The sequence below is a fragment of the Echiichthys vipera genome, assembly GCF_963691815.1.
Source record: "Echiichthys vipera genome assembly, chromosome: 6".
NCBI classification, from domain to species: Eukaryota; Metazoa; Chordata; class Actinopteri; order Perciformes; family Trachinidae; genus Echiichthys; species Echiichthys vipera.
Window position 1 is genome coordinate 12,677,027 of NC_139831.1, and position 15,338 is coordinate 12,692,364.

A 15,338-nucleotide genomic window follows, 5' to 3' on the forward strand; every position below is an offset into this window, starting at 1 on the left:
TCATAGTGCACCACTTTTGTTTTTGTACACATGCATTGTTTTGATTCAGCTCATATGTATAGGTAGTATTAGCATGTTTAAAAGTGACCTTACTGGCCCGCATACATGCCAGCAAAGGTGAAGTCACTTAGAGTAAGTATTACGCTCTTACTTTTTATGTTACTCATTATAATGATCAGTATTAAAATATTTAGATTTTGTTTCAGAGGGAAAATATTGTACTTTAAACCTGATTTTTCAGAAACTTTCATCGGCATCTCATCATGTACTCAGTTGCCATAGAGATAGTTACAGGTTAATGTATCAATGATATCCTGAAAGTGACATTTCTTCACAGGAAATCCGTGTAGCTTTGAATCAACTAACACCTTGAACTGAAATTAATAATACTGGTATTATTTTCCCCCATTCATACTTTTTAATATTATTCACTGTATACCATTCTGATGCAAGATTTAATAAATACACTGTCTATTAGATAAAGATATTGTTATAAAATGCTCTATATTACCTGATATTGTCAGTTTTATTAACATTGACTTTACATACAGAACATAATACATAATATCTAAATGTGAATTAGTGTATTTCTGTGAGTATGCACAATAACTTACATATGTCTAAACATGTCATCATCACTGAACTATTTACAGGTAAACTATCTCTGTATTATTCACTGTTAGCATCCATTATATCACAGTAGGGTGTCCTGCTCTTTGCCTGATAAAAATCAGTTGGTATATACCGCCACCTGGTGGACTGCTTGTCTCACAGCACTTTACTTTGAAAGAGCTCCAGCTTCCTTCCTATTTACACATCTGCAACGGCTTTGTTTCTCCTTTGTTTATTTCCATCACAACACGTAATGAATCAAATGCAAACATGCTGCTCTAAAGACATTTTATTGCTGTGTTTCTTGTTTTACACTCAGTGGAATGTTTAACTGTGTTTGCTGGGCCTGTTCAAACACTCGCTCTCCAAATATCTTTTGTCAAACTAAGATTTAAATAGCAAAAACAACTAGAAGGCAGTAATACAATACACACGACACTATAAAGTCTTAATGTAATTTTATTCTCACTAACATATAGGCTATACTGGTCCATTTACAAAATGCTTCTTTATATATATTTTTATATAAGATATAAAACAAGAGTAATGCACAGACGGTAAATAAAATGTGGTGTTTTGTATATACGCAGATATATTTGTGTGTGAATTCTGTTTGGTGGAAACAAAACAACACACAACAGTCATTATTACCAAGTGTAGCCACAGCATACAGAATAATAACACGTTTGACAGTATTGCTCAGGAGATCTACCAGAAGGAGACATAAAATCGTAATAGAGCAGAGCATCATCATCCACGTGGGATTGTAGGAGACATTGCAATGATCATTATGATTACAAATGCAATGTCTGACATATATTTATATGATCTATGTGACAGTAAATATGGTTCAGACTGCTAATGTGAAAGTTTTTAAATCTCATGCACAGGTCAAAAGCTAATTTTTGTAAAATAATGAAACAGTTAAGTAACACATTTAAAAGAATACGTTTCATTGTATTCTCTATTTTTCTTATTGTCAACAAATCCCATGAAAAAATCAAAACCAACAATGTATCAAATGCCTGATATTCCCCTCATGTCTGACCGTTGGAATAATACCATATTATACAATCATTCTACACTCCCACAGTCTTAGTTATGTAAAAAAAAAAACAAGAGAAAGGATTAGATTAAGATATTAGACATGCGTTAAACAATTTTGTAGATTTTAAGACTTATAGATTTGTTAGACTGGATCATAATCAATTAACTATTTTAGATTTTTAAAATCAAAACATTAAATGTTGAACAATGAAGCATTGAAAATACATCCATATATATATAATTTAAATGAATTCATCTGAAAACTTTCCATGGACCCCTGGCACAGTGCACAGACCCCACTGTTAAAAATAATCACAGGCATAATGCTCCATTTAAGTAAAATAAACTATTAAAAATTCATCAATGAGCTTCACTATTGCCCTGGGTGATGCTTTTCTTTCTTACCATAAACATGACCACTGTCATTTGTTTGGAGGCTGTTAATACTCAGTTGAGGACCAAATATGAATTAATCCGCAGGTGAAAATAGTCCCCCAAACATACACTATTTACTCCTGTTTGAATGGAGTTTGCTAAAAGCTACACTGCTGTTTTAAGTTGCTATTTAGCTTCTTTTTTTTAATCTGTTTAATCATTTTTTTAAAAACACATGTCTTGAATGAATGGATTTGGGACTCAAAGCTACTGACATCTTAGGGAATTAGGGAAGAAACACATTGTTGATTTTGAATATTTTCATTACATATGTGTTAACATTAAGAAATAAAAAAACACGTCACCAGCCTTATCCTTTAACGATACTATAATATGTATCTCAATACAGTGGTAATGTAGGCAGTGTCTATGATATATTGCTTCATTACACATTTATTTCTAAAGGTGGACCTAAAAAAATCTTTCAGGCAGTAAAACTATACAACAGAAAGTACTTTGTTGATGCAAACTGCAGACAGTCTTGCTTTCATAGTGTATTTAATAATCAAATGTTTTAATAAACTCCACTCGTAGAAATGGCGCAGAATTAACTATTTGCAATCTTTAATATCTATTGAAACTACACCCTTCCAGGTAATTAGATGATATTTTGCAACATGGGTGCTATAGAGTAGTTTGTTTGATACATATGACTAGCATGGACACATGGTAAACACACACACACACACACACACACACACACACACACACACACACACACACACACACACACACACACACACACACACACACACATTGGTAGATCTCCTTTATCTGACTGAACAATAGCAAATTCTGCATTACAGTGTATATGTCACCGCACACTGACTACCTCTCTTCTACAAACACAGAGAATCAGATTCACTGAGAAACTTTATCGCTACATTTTTGACTACAACCTCCTAAACACTGCTGATCAGATCCTAAATGTTGGCATAGCACAAATGTCCTACCTGTGACACTGAATACAGAGTAGTGAAAATCTTAACAACTTAAACACCCACACTGTAGTTTCCAAAGGAAGATTTGCCCGTTTCTTTAAGACCTAAAAGCAAAAGAGAAGTCCCTTAAAGTAATACACCTAAAACTGGTGGTGTCTCATCCACTATTCGACTAATATAATTACAGTTGTAAAGACCGGAGGGGTGAGTGACTGTAACTAGAGTGATGGCCTACTAACAGGAGCCCAACAGCTTATTTATACGAACTAAACATATCTCTTAATGTGCTCGACACATCTCAGGCAGAAGAGGGAAGAAGTACAGTTTGATTGTAGATTACATCTTGTACTTCGCAAACACAGTCCTGGTGGTATTGTTGTCTTCTTTTTTTTTGTCTCACTTGATCCACGTGTGCTGGTTAGCCAAGGTTTTAGGCTTCATACACCCTGAGGAAGAAACAAAAATAGAGTTAATTTCTCTGTGTTTGGTTACATTCGGTCAGTTGTCCTAAAGTGACTCTTTTAGCTGCCTTCTGTTGGCATCATTGGCTTCCTCCACCGGGTGTTTTCCTTTAGTCTCAATTTCTTGTATTTAATTTGTTGGCCTTGTGGATACCAGTAGAAGGACATTAATCACCCTTTAACCCAAAGGGTCCCTTTTTAAATTTTTCCTTTGTACTCAAAGGCAAAATACTGAATCTCTGCCTCCTCCACAGTGTTTTTTGTCTGTGGCTGACCCTGACCTCCATAAAAGGTATAGAAATCTAATAAGAGAGGAGAAGAAGACGACATGCTCCCCTGTTATTACAGTATATAGTGCCGAAATACACTCAAGCAAACAGGACCTACAAACATAGCACTTTGAGATTGTTGAATGTAAAGTGCAGTACAAATAAAATGTATTATTATTATTATTACATGCATTAAATGGAGAGATGTCAGAGCGAGGGGGCTGCCCATGGACGGACATTTGGAGTCGTGTTTTGGCCATCCGATGAATGTAAAAACAATATTCAATCTCCCTTTAGCTCGGTTATGGTCTCTACTGTACTGACCCCTGAGAGGAATATCTGACTCTTTAGATGATAAATGTTCACCAGCGAGTCACTAGAAAAGACACTATAACCCTCTGTAGAGCTGAGGGAACTGCACAGTCGGGTGATAATTGTATGTGTGTTTGTCACTACGAGTGATGCATTGTACAATGTAGTCATTTGATGTATTGTAAATATTGATTATAGCCGCTTAGAATAATAATTTTTGTTTTCATCCGTAGCATTATTAGGTTATGTTTGAAAACTGCAAGGGGACTAAGAGCTAAGAAGAACAGCCACAACAATATTTATGAGAATAGTTGTACAACAATGCCACTCATTAACTCTTCTGTCCCAAGCTTATAACAAAATTTTAAATAATTTCACCTTCATCTTTTCATTCTTGAGCATAGCCCTGAAAACAATGCATCTCACGCCTCATCGACAAAAATACTGCACGAAATTATAAAAAAAGTGCCAGGAATTTAAACTCAAGTAAAACAAATATACAGTCTGTTTTTTTCAATGAATTGTAAGATGAATCACCTGTGCTTATCCTTCCAGATGCGAAACCATTTGACCAGATTCTTGGTGCTCTGAAGTTTGGGATGAAGACAATACTCCTGCCCTTTGAACCGAGCCACGTTCTCCATCGTCACACTGGGGGGGCGAGCGGAGAGGAAGAGACAAAAAAACAACAACCACAGAGAAGATAGGAAGTAAAATAATCTGACGTTATTGTCAAAATGTAAGAATAAAAAGTGATTCAAAAATTGTATACTCTCAGTTAAATTAAAGTTTGCTTCCTGTTCCTGAAAGTTGAACAGCTCTCAAAACAAAATTATAAAAAGTTACTTCAGCGAACACGGTTTAACTTCACCAAATAGATTAACACACTGACCAACACTGTGCGTTTACATATCTGAGCTATTTGAACATCTGTCGGATACTGTTTACAATGTTATAGCTTTAATGCTATTTTTATCTATTTGTATTTCTTTAAACCTTAAAGCATCAAACTGAAGTTGCGAACTTAATCTCGTTGTACTTGTACAATGGCAATAAAGATATTCTATTCCAAAGGTTTTCAAAGTGTGATGCAGGCCGAACATATCACATTATTTATCAAAAGAAGATCACACAGAATAGCCTGAATGAATATGTTTGGTTAAACTTTATGTCAAAGTTATGTCAAACATAAATATTAGGCTGTCTTGGATCAAGACAGTCTAATATTGAGTTCAGTTCCCATAAGCATCCAGGAATTGAGCGAAACTAAGCAATTAAACTAAGGGGGGCTTTGTCTGAGGGGAGGCCCACAGTCTCTTACTGTGAAACCCCTATTCAATAATATACACTAACGTTCTTTAAATAACAGGATAACAGGCAAACATATCAATTATTCAGTCATAATACAGGAGGAAAATGTAGAGATTAAGCAATAAATATATGAAATTTAGAGTCAGTCAAAAAAGTAGGCTGTACCATATGTTACCAATAGTTTGAAAAAAGGTTGAGACCAACTACTGGGGCCAACTTAAAATGAATGGTTTTTTATGAATTTCATCATCCGAATCAAGTAAAAATACTGATTTGGGGGTATTTAAAACTCTCCGAAAGTCAGTCTGAGGTGTTTGAATAGAAATTATCTAATTGTAGCACATTTTGACGTGTTTTTACCTCAAAGTTTAGCTGCCTCAATAACATTTCCGCAGTTCTGCAATTCAAAAGATCAGCTTGCAAAGGGCTGCCACTAAAAATGTGACATCTAAGCTTTTGAATCAATCGGTCTGTCTGTAACTCTCTGCTTAAGGCAACGGTAGAGACAGTCTGCCTGCATGAGGTATATTCAGGCCAAACAAGAGAAATGTGGGAAAAACACCCAGCATGCCATGGGGCCTCTCCATCCAGTGACACACTCAAAGGTTTGCCAAACCATGAATGCTTAAAGAGTAGATTTGAAAAGAAAAGCCTTGACTTTCAATAAAAATTGCTGCATTCAATAGTTATAAGGATTTAGGATCAAAAGTTTCATTCAGTTGTCACTTTGTTTGGCTGTTGAGAGCAGCTGTACACACTTTGTTACGGAAGAACTGAGCTTTGAGTGTGTGTTTAATAGAAAGAACATGAAGGTGCTTTTGTATGCGTTCACGCCAAGGGACTCATATCTGCAAGGCTGTAACAATAAACACACCCTGAATGTTTATCCACGGTTGCTCTGCAGAGGTGAAATTTAACCAAATCACTATGTTAATTCGAGCTTTAGTTCCTCCTCATTATCATTCACCTAGGCAGCTGAAGTGCAGCAAGTGGCTCTAATATGGTTAGTGAAATGTTTCATAAGCACAGAAAGGCTGCGAGAGAGCTCAAAGAAGAATGTAAGAGAAAGTGATGGCAGTAACTTGAATATTTCCATTTTCTTTATACTTCTACTTCACTTAATTTGAAGGGGAAATATTCTATGTTTTGCCTTGTTACATTAGTTTGACAGCTGCAATTACAAGTTACTTTGTAGATTAAAATGTAACGTACAACAACAAGAGCCAAAAACTTTACCAAGTATCTAAAATGAGCACCATATTCACTAGCAACAACATTATAATGCTTCTTAGATACTAATGAATGAGTCATACTAATCCCATAATATAATATTACACCCTTGAACAATCTGCATAACTTTAATGTGATACTTTGAGTATACATTTTGTTGACAGTACTGGTGTACTTTTACTTTGCTAACTTTTTGAATGCATGACTTTTCCTTGCAATGGAGTATTTTCTTTTTACTTAACTAAAGGATCTGAACACAACTGACAGAGGCACAACACAGGGTGGAAGAAGAGAGGCAGCAAGAAAAACAGAAAAAGAAAGTGATCACAGGGCACCAATACAAAAAGGGTGAAAAGGGATATAAAAGAGATAAAGTACAAAAAAAGACTGAATGGAAAAGAGAAGGAAAGAGAAAATGGAGAGAAAGAAAATAAATAAGGAGAAAACAAGGACATTTTGTGGCTCCGAGCTTGTGTGAGTGCTTTACGAGTGGTCGTTGCGAATGCCAAACTGAGCGCCGTAAGCCAAACGGCCACAACAAAGGCCAGAGGGGGACTCTCTCACTCATTTCTCTCCTGCTCTCTTTCTTTTTGTGGCTTTCCGGAGCCCGCTGAGGCTCATTTTTCACTGGGCACAGGCGGCTGGTGGCCCCCATCTCATGCTAATAGAGCAGCATTAAATAATGGCTGAACAGCGGGTAACACACACTCACACAGAAACAGAACTGAGAGCTGAAGCAGACCAATTCCAGCCCTCAAAGTGTTTTCCCCACGTCTGGCTGCATTAGTCTTTGAAAACAATGCATGTTTACGTTTCCATATTATTTATTTATTATATTTATATTATCTATTTATTATTTTAAACATTTCTTTATAGTGTTTTTTGTGACTTTTGCATAATTTTAGACTTTCGTATATAAATAAAATGTCAAAACATTTTGAAAAATGCACATTACAAGCTCCTAGAGTCCAGGTCGACGTCTTCAAATTGCCTGTTTTGTACGTCTTTAATTCACAATAAAAACATAGTTCATTTAAAATGCTGTAAAATACAGAAAGGTAGCAAACACTCACATTAGTGAAGCTTAAAAGCAGCAAATATAGAAATATACAAATGACTCGATATCTGACTTCAATGGCAAATCTGTTAATAGAATTGTTGCAGGTTAATTTTCCATCTATTACTACTTTAGTAATCGACTAATAGTAATATTTAAATTGTACGGGGTCCTTGTAATCATAATAATAATAATTTCCATTTGGAAAACTTTACTGCCATGAAGTTTTCAAAATGTATGCTGTATGCTCCACGGTTTATCAGTTCAATTTATGTGGTGTTATTTTTACTATTCACCTTTATGTCCAAACAAAGGTCCAGGGAAATATCTCACAAACATACACATCAACCTCTTTTATATACATACATATATCATTCCTTGTCCAAACCTTATAATCCACCAAGTCCTTACCCTAACACAAAATGATTTACATTTCTTCCCTAAAACAAACAGATTCATGTCATTGTGTTCTCTGTGTGATATTGTAATTTGCCAGCAGGCGGCAGCAGAGTTTGTGCCTTGAACACAAAACTGACGGACACCAGGGATGCTGACATAACATCCCCATCTGTTGTCCCTCCATGTAGCTTTCACATGAAACTTCAAATGAATTCCTCACATTTCTAGCTACGTATGAGAACTTGTCCTCAGGACTTGATCGAAGATTAGAGTTAAACTGTATATATAAGTTTTAAAGTTGTGTGTCTATCTGAGCGCCGCAGGGTAGTTTGAGTGTGTTTGGAAGTAGAGGCCTAGTTAGACCCTAGAGAGAGAGAGAGAGAGAGAGAGAGAGAGAGAGAGATAGAGAGAGAGAGAGAGAGAGAGAGAGAGAGAGAGAGAGAGAGAGAGAGAGAGAGAGAGAGAGAGAAAGAGGTGGAGAGATCATACAAAAGCCAAAAGTGCTTGACCAATATAGGTTTTTTGATCCCGATATTTAGAGCGCAGGACAGCTGATAAATATCATGCTGTCTTTTTAGTTTACGATTTGCAGCCTAGTTTTAGAAACATGTCAAATTTGTGTATCATCCCAAAACCATCCCAAAAGACAAATCTGATAAATGTTTTACTCATCCGGGGGTAGCAGTGAAGTTAAGTTAAAAAGTATAGGTATTAAGGACCTGGGTTTGATTTCAGCCCTTGCAGCATGTCACCCCCCTCCCTCTTAATATATATATATATTAATGTTAATAAATGCAGAAAGGAAAGATTTATTAACACAAACAAGGCACTGTCCTCCCTTTAGATCTGGTAGCTGCAAAAAGCATTAACTGTTACTTGTTAATAAGTGCATAATGATGTGTTTTAATCTAACAATGAACATGTTAATGATGCTATTAACACTTATACACATTTATATTATTATTATTATTAACACATAATAATCTAAATAGGCATCTTCTTAGGCTACTCATAAGGCCCTTATTACCTATTAACTAACACTTATTACAAGGACCTTAATATGAAGCATCAAAGGTGCATATGTGTGATGTATGCATTGCACACAACCTAAGAGGTTGTGATTAACAGGATCTTAACTGTGTGATAGATGACTGGAAATTAAGCTCAACCCTTCATTAGATCTCCGTGTAGAACGTGCTTAAAAGTGGAGTTTCTTACCAACTAATGAATAATTCTCGCTTCTGACTGCGGGTTGAGGTGCCACTAAATCATCAGTTAATCATCACACTGTAAATCCTCCCAAGAGCTTTAAGCACAGACGAAGGATGTTTTGATAATACCTGTACGGCTGCCAAATTATTTTATGGTGAGAGAACAGCCGTGGTTGTATATATATCTGTGTGTGTGAAGCAGGTACACATACCATGCCAGCACGGGGGAGAAAGGGAAGGAGAAGTGGAAGAGAAAAGGGAGAAGAGGAAAAAAGAAAAACAGGTAAATGAAAAGAGGAAAAAAATAAGAAAAAAAAAATAAAGGATAAAGAGGAAGGAGGTAGAAAAAGAAGAAGAATAGGTAGAAAGTCTGTAAGAAAGGTCAGTGGTCAGACAAATAAAGATTAAAGAAACCGAAAGAGAATAAAAGTCTCACTCACAATATCATCTTCTCTTGGCAGAACGGGTGTTTGGGCTTGATCTCCAGCTTCTGCACGTCCTTGTATCTGATCTTTGGTCCTTTTCTGGTGCACCTGCACTTGTAAGCTGTCGAGATATCAACACACACACACAAACACACAGACGCGCGCACACACACACACACACACACACACACACACACACACACACACACACACACACACACACACACACACACACACACACACACTCACACACACACACACACACACACACACACACACACACACACACACACACACACACACACACACACACACACACACACACACAGACACGTCAGACTGACTTCAATCATCAAAAGTAACAATGAGCTTGTACTGCTGGGTTTTTGAAAGTTAACTGGAAAACTGATCACGTTGTGTGACACATTAATAAAGTAAATTTTCAGTCACTATTCTTCCACAGACATTCAAGTGATAGAAAAGGTAATTGTTTGGGATTTGACAGCCAATTTCCTCTGAATCAGTCCCCAGCTTATCTTCAAATCACACACTGACAGGGGGGATTACAATATTTACATCTAGTGAAACATAAAATTCTGTTTCTTTTGGCAAATTCCTTAATTAATGTGCATTAAAAATACAGTAAAATCTAGTCAAGTCACATATAAACGGGTTCAAAATAAGAAAAAACTAATTATAATTCAAACAATGAAAGGTAGTGATTTTTTTCTTCCACTTTGAATGAAGAAATGCTAAATTTCCTTTAAAATAGATTGTATGCTGCATTAAAAACTATTGTTTGGACCTAATCAAAATTTGTTACTTCGATGTAGCTCAGAGGATTTATTAATTCTCACTTAAGGGTCTCAATTTAGAAAGGAAAAAAAGCTTCAACAGTTACCCAACTTTTTATGCAGCTTTCATATCAGACTAACTGTAATCCCACTGGGGACAGATGAGAGCACTGCTTTAATTGAGTCTGCATGCAGTCACACTTCTCCAGTATTTATACATTTCAGTCTAACATCTCCTTGAGGTCCGCTTTTCTAGTTGCCATGACATTATGCTGCACAATAAAGGCAGAGAAAATTAGTTTTTGCTGGGTTGTATATTTGTGGTGGAAGGTGATGACCTGGATAGTCCAAGGTTTCCTTCATCCATCACCTGCTCTCTGTCCCCACTGCCGGCCACTAAATCTGTCTGAGCCCGACAGTGGTGCGAGCGCTCAGCACAGACACACTGGACAACAAAAGCTCATAACACTGAGGTCCATGTATCCATGTATACCGTGTAAAAACACTTCAGTCTATGAGGAGAGAGAGGGTTTAATGTACCTGTTTACTTATGTATATTCTGCCATCTAGGTGATGACAATAAAACATTTTATCAAGAATTTTAGTGATTTTGAAAGCTGAATGTAAACTGATGTTTTTAAGTTAGTGGTTTCCCCTCTTTTTGTTCAAAACTATGATGCTATGTGAGTATATTTGCAGATACAAGGTTGCTATTGAGTACATTTAAAATGTAAGGGGTTCTTTTTACTAAAATGTTTCCTTCATTTGTTATTCACAAATATGCAATGGCATTTCATTCCATCAATCCCCTAGCCCCTCCACATGGCCTCATTAAAGTTGGCTTTAAATTATTTCAGTTACATATGGTGAGCTCAGATGTTCAGAGTGTAAAGACGCTTGTGAATGCCAACAGAAGGCTATATTCATTACCGCACTCTAGTTTTTAAGAAGCGTTCAGTGTTAATGGATTAAATAAGGCTTTAACAAAGTGCTGAAATGAATGTTTTGCAATCAGATTAGTTAAACGCATGCAGCAGGTGGCATATTGGTGATGCCAACGACAGTTTTTTTGTGAGCATAAGTATGCAAGGAAACACACCACTGACTGAGACACTTTAACTCTAAGCTGTTGTTTACACAACCTGTGCTGAAGATTTTGGGATCTTTTGGCATCAACGTTACTGATGTTTCAAACAAACTGGGTGGGAAAACTGATTTTTACACTTAATTCCTTTCATGCCCACATAAAAAAGTGTGAATGAGTCCTCAAAAACATGCATGACTCCCCCTTTTGTTTGTTATACAGTTACATCACCATAGCTTCAATGTAAAAAAAATAAAAAATGACAAACTTTAAAAATGAACAAATAAAAGCCTTTAAGTTTACCTTCTGCGCTCAGGACGTATAAAGCCACCACTAACAAAAGGAGCACCGCTGTACACCGATGCATGTCTTCACAGAAATATATAAATATTGCCTTTATGGGTTTTTTTTATAAACAAGCTCCAAAAAATCCGAACTCTCGAAAACACACGGGGGAAAAAAAATCAATAAAACTCTTTCGAATAAAATCCACTTGCAGCGACTGTTGAACTGAAGGAGCCGATGTGGGCTTTCTGCTTTTTTGAGTCCCTTTGGAGCGCTGATTGTGCAACTCCGCCTGTGCGTCCTGAGCGCTTGGATGAACCTCCAATCACTCGTTTAGGTCTCTCTCTCTCTCTCTCTCTCTCTCTCTCTCTCTCTCTCTCTCTCTCTCTCTCTCTCTCTCTCTCTCTCTCTCTCTCTCTCTCTCTCTCCCCCGTTCTTCTCTTTCGCTGTGGAGAGGCAGGCTGCAGCAGCTCTTTTAAAAAGAAGCCCGCTGTCCTCTTCTCATTATTATGCATGGCCAGACAGCGAATCAAACACTTGTGGCCTGCGAGGGAGAAGTGGAGAACATGAAATGGGAGGGAGGGAGGGAAAAACAAACAAACAAAAAAAATTGGTCTACACATACTGTCCAGAAAAGCGAGGGTGGGTGACATTTGATGTGTTAGACGTTGTTTGCCAGTTTAGGTTGAGCTGAGAAAAATAATCGGGAAGTAGCCTAGATTCTCGTCGAAATGAATTAAAGTGTTGACCGTTTGAATTTAATATTTCTATGAGATTCTGTGGTGACTTTTGTGTGAAGGCAGTTTTGTTGGTGAACAAAATGCCTCACGGAGTTAATGAGTCCTAAAAATATCGTTGAATAGCCTACTAGTTATGGATTCTGTTCAATTTCAATTCAATGTGATGTACAGTGCCAAATCATAACAAAAGTTGTCTCAAGACACTTTACATATAGAGTAGACCACATTCTATGATTTCTTTATGATTTATAAAGACCCAACAATTCTGTAAGTCATCACTGTTTACTTTGTGGGGTTGCCATGGCCACAGACAAAAAAAATGTTTCTGATTGGCTCATCGGAGGACACCTCAAATGTAAAAATCTAGACAAAAAGGTTCAGCATTGAATACTCATTTGAAGGCTCTGCAAAGTCGCACGACCTCGCTCTGCAGCCTTGTTCTGAAGATAATCCCTGCCATGATGATATTCAGTACAACAGCACAACCTCGAGTGTGTTATTGCTTTTACATACCTACTCCTCTACTCGTAACCCCCAAGCTACCCTTAGAAGTGCAGATTATCTAAAATCACCTGATTTAAAAAGAATCAGTCACACAGTGGACAGTTATTTGTTTGACATGAGAAGGCTGTTTTGACATTTATCTGTTGAAAGTGTAAAGTTTCTTTGTCATGAAAATCCCATTTTAAGGGGTGGGCCTACATGCATGACTTGTGACATCACTAGTTTAGAAGTAAAACCTGGTCCAATATTCAACGTATACAAGTGTGATATAGAAACTTAGAAGCTGCCAATGCACACACACACACTGAGAACGGCCTTGCAGTGAAGTTGGAAACATCTTGTGTCTTGCAGGAAAACAAAATTTGCATATTCATATACTGGAATTTTTATGAGGTAGAATGATATGATGCCCTTTTAAGGATTTTATTGTGGAAATTATACTTTTTTGCAGGGGAAAAAAACAAATCAGATTGTTGTTGCAAGCAGTACCCAGTTCGCGTCGGGCCCAACAACGCCCCTCAGCTGTGATATAATCCCAATACACCAACGCCTGTTGTGAGCTATTGCTAATAAACGTACATGCTCAGCCTTTACACAAATCAGTGCACGGGTATCCATAGCAACAGTATTTTTTTCTGTTGCTACTTGCAGTTAAGCTAACTTTCAGGTTAAACTGACTAAGAAGATACAGGTAAACATGCCTCTGATGAGTGACAAAAGTGCAGTAAAACACTGCAGTGTCCTGATATATGGAAAAAATGAATAAAAGACAGGCAAAAAAAAAACCCCACCACAATGTGAGGTAGAGTGTAGTTTCCTTTGCTAGGCCCATTATTTTCTATAGGCATATTAAAACGCATTAAAGAGTATTACACAGTAAATGGTCCAAGGAAACTCACTGAATCTGAAAAAAAGTAGATTAAGCCCCAATAAAGTCCTTTTTCCAAGAAAATCTGAATACATATATACCCTTGGCAGCCTATTTATTATGATTGTGTAGCATTCACAGCTGTTGGGAAAAAATGCACAACAGAGGCCAGGATTAGCATAGTTTCTTTCCTTAAGCATCAAATGTGGTCTTTGTTACATCTGTTTTGTTTTACATCCCCATGCTTGTCCTCGACTGATTTATTATTTTATCCCTTTTTGTCTCATGCAACTTGTCCATGTTATTCTTGCTGTTTTTTGACTTGTTCTGTTTAAGCTGTAAAATCTATTTTTTAAATTGTGGACATTAATCAAACATTGATCCAACTTCCTAAAACATGTATCAAACCTCATTTTCATGACCAATCAACGGCTTCAGTACAGTGTCAACATTTTTTTGTTTTGTATTTTAGGTTCATTCGGTTCAATATACATAAATCTAATTGAATACCCTGCCATCCTTTTATTGAATAAATGCAGCTATTGTATCTGGGGATGCCATCAGGCTGATCTATTGGCCTGTAAGAGATAGCCCTGAGAAGAAGGTCTGACCCCACCCACCTGGGACACTCAGACCACAGGATTAAACAGGATTCATCACCATCCTGCATCATGAGGGATTTCTATGTGTGTGTGTTTGTGTACGTTTGTGTGTTGACCCTCTGCCCTCTCTATATGTGTGTTTGTGTTCACCTCCCTGCCTTGGACACTGATGCAATCAGCTGCTGTAATCAATCAAACCAGTGACCATGAAATGTCTGTCTGCACCGCAAACCCTTGTGTGTGTAGAGTTTGATCATGTCTATATATTCATGAGTGTGTATGAAATGAGTGCAGGCGTGAACAGCTGTAAAAAGGCTGCAGTCTACATCAAATCAGCTGTGACTCTATCTTGAATTCAGCAGCAGGTTCCAAAAGGCAACAAGAAATCTCTGCCAATCCTTCCTTTGGTCTTCTGTTATACCGTAAAACGACAGTAGGACATGACGCCAGCTACCATTTACAGCAAACTGTGATTAAGATGTATGTGACCCCTGAAGGACACTGATGCTGTGTGAATCCATCTCAGGATAAAAGACATCTGTGAGCTGTCTCTTCAAGTCTTCAGCTGAAATGACCGATAATCAGTCGGAAGTCTGCTGTCTCCATCCATTAGATCACTTCGGCTTCACTGACTACCAAAGGAAATAATGAAATTAAAGTTAAATGAATACGGAGGATTTCAGCCAAAAGGAATCTGCCTTGAAATGATGATGAAAATTACATCATTTGTCATTTTTAATCAGTCAAAGAT

At 37.1% G+C, this 15,338-nt stretch overlaps 1 protein-coding gene across 1 annotated transcript; it reads right to left on the bottom strand.

The window, feature by feature from the left end:
- Positions 1-1,053: 1,053 nt before the first annotated feature.
- cxcl14 (chemokine (C-X-C motif) ligand 14) lies at positions 1,054-12,257 on the bottom strand. The gene is made up of 4 exons (XM_083915809.1): positions 11,892-12,257; positions 9,726-9,831; positions 4,615-4,728; positions 1,054-3,481 (listed from the first exon to the last, which is right to left on the bottom strand). Exons 1-4 carry the CDS (start codon positions 11,953-11,955, stop codon positions 3,466-3,468), a joined length of 300 nt encoding a protein of 99 aa, XP_083771935.1. The 5' UTR covers positions 11,956-12,257; the 3' UTR covers positions 1,054-3,465.
- Positions 12,258-15,338: the final 3,081 nt, after the last annotated feature.

Excerpts from the sequence above, each read along its gene's own strand:
- cxcl14 (XM_083915809.1), bottom strand. The coding sequence starts at position 11,955 with ATGCATCGGTGTACAGCGGTGCTCCTTTTGTTAGTGGTGGCTTTATAC. Across the intron at positions 9,832-11,891 it reads ATACGTCCTGAGCGCAGAAG|CTTACAAGTGCAGGTGCACC; the intron begins GTAAACTTAAAG and ends ATATCTCGACAG. Across the intron at positions 4,729-9,725 it reads TGCCAAGAGAAGATGATATT|TGTGACGATGGAGAACGTGG; the intron begins GTGAGTGAGACT and ends TCGCCCCCCCAG.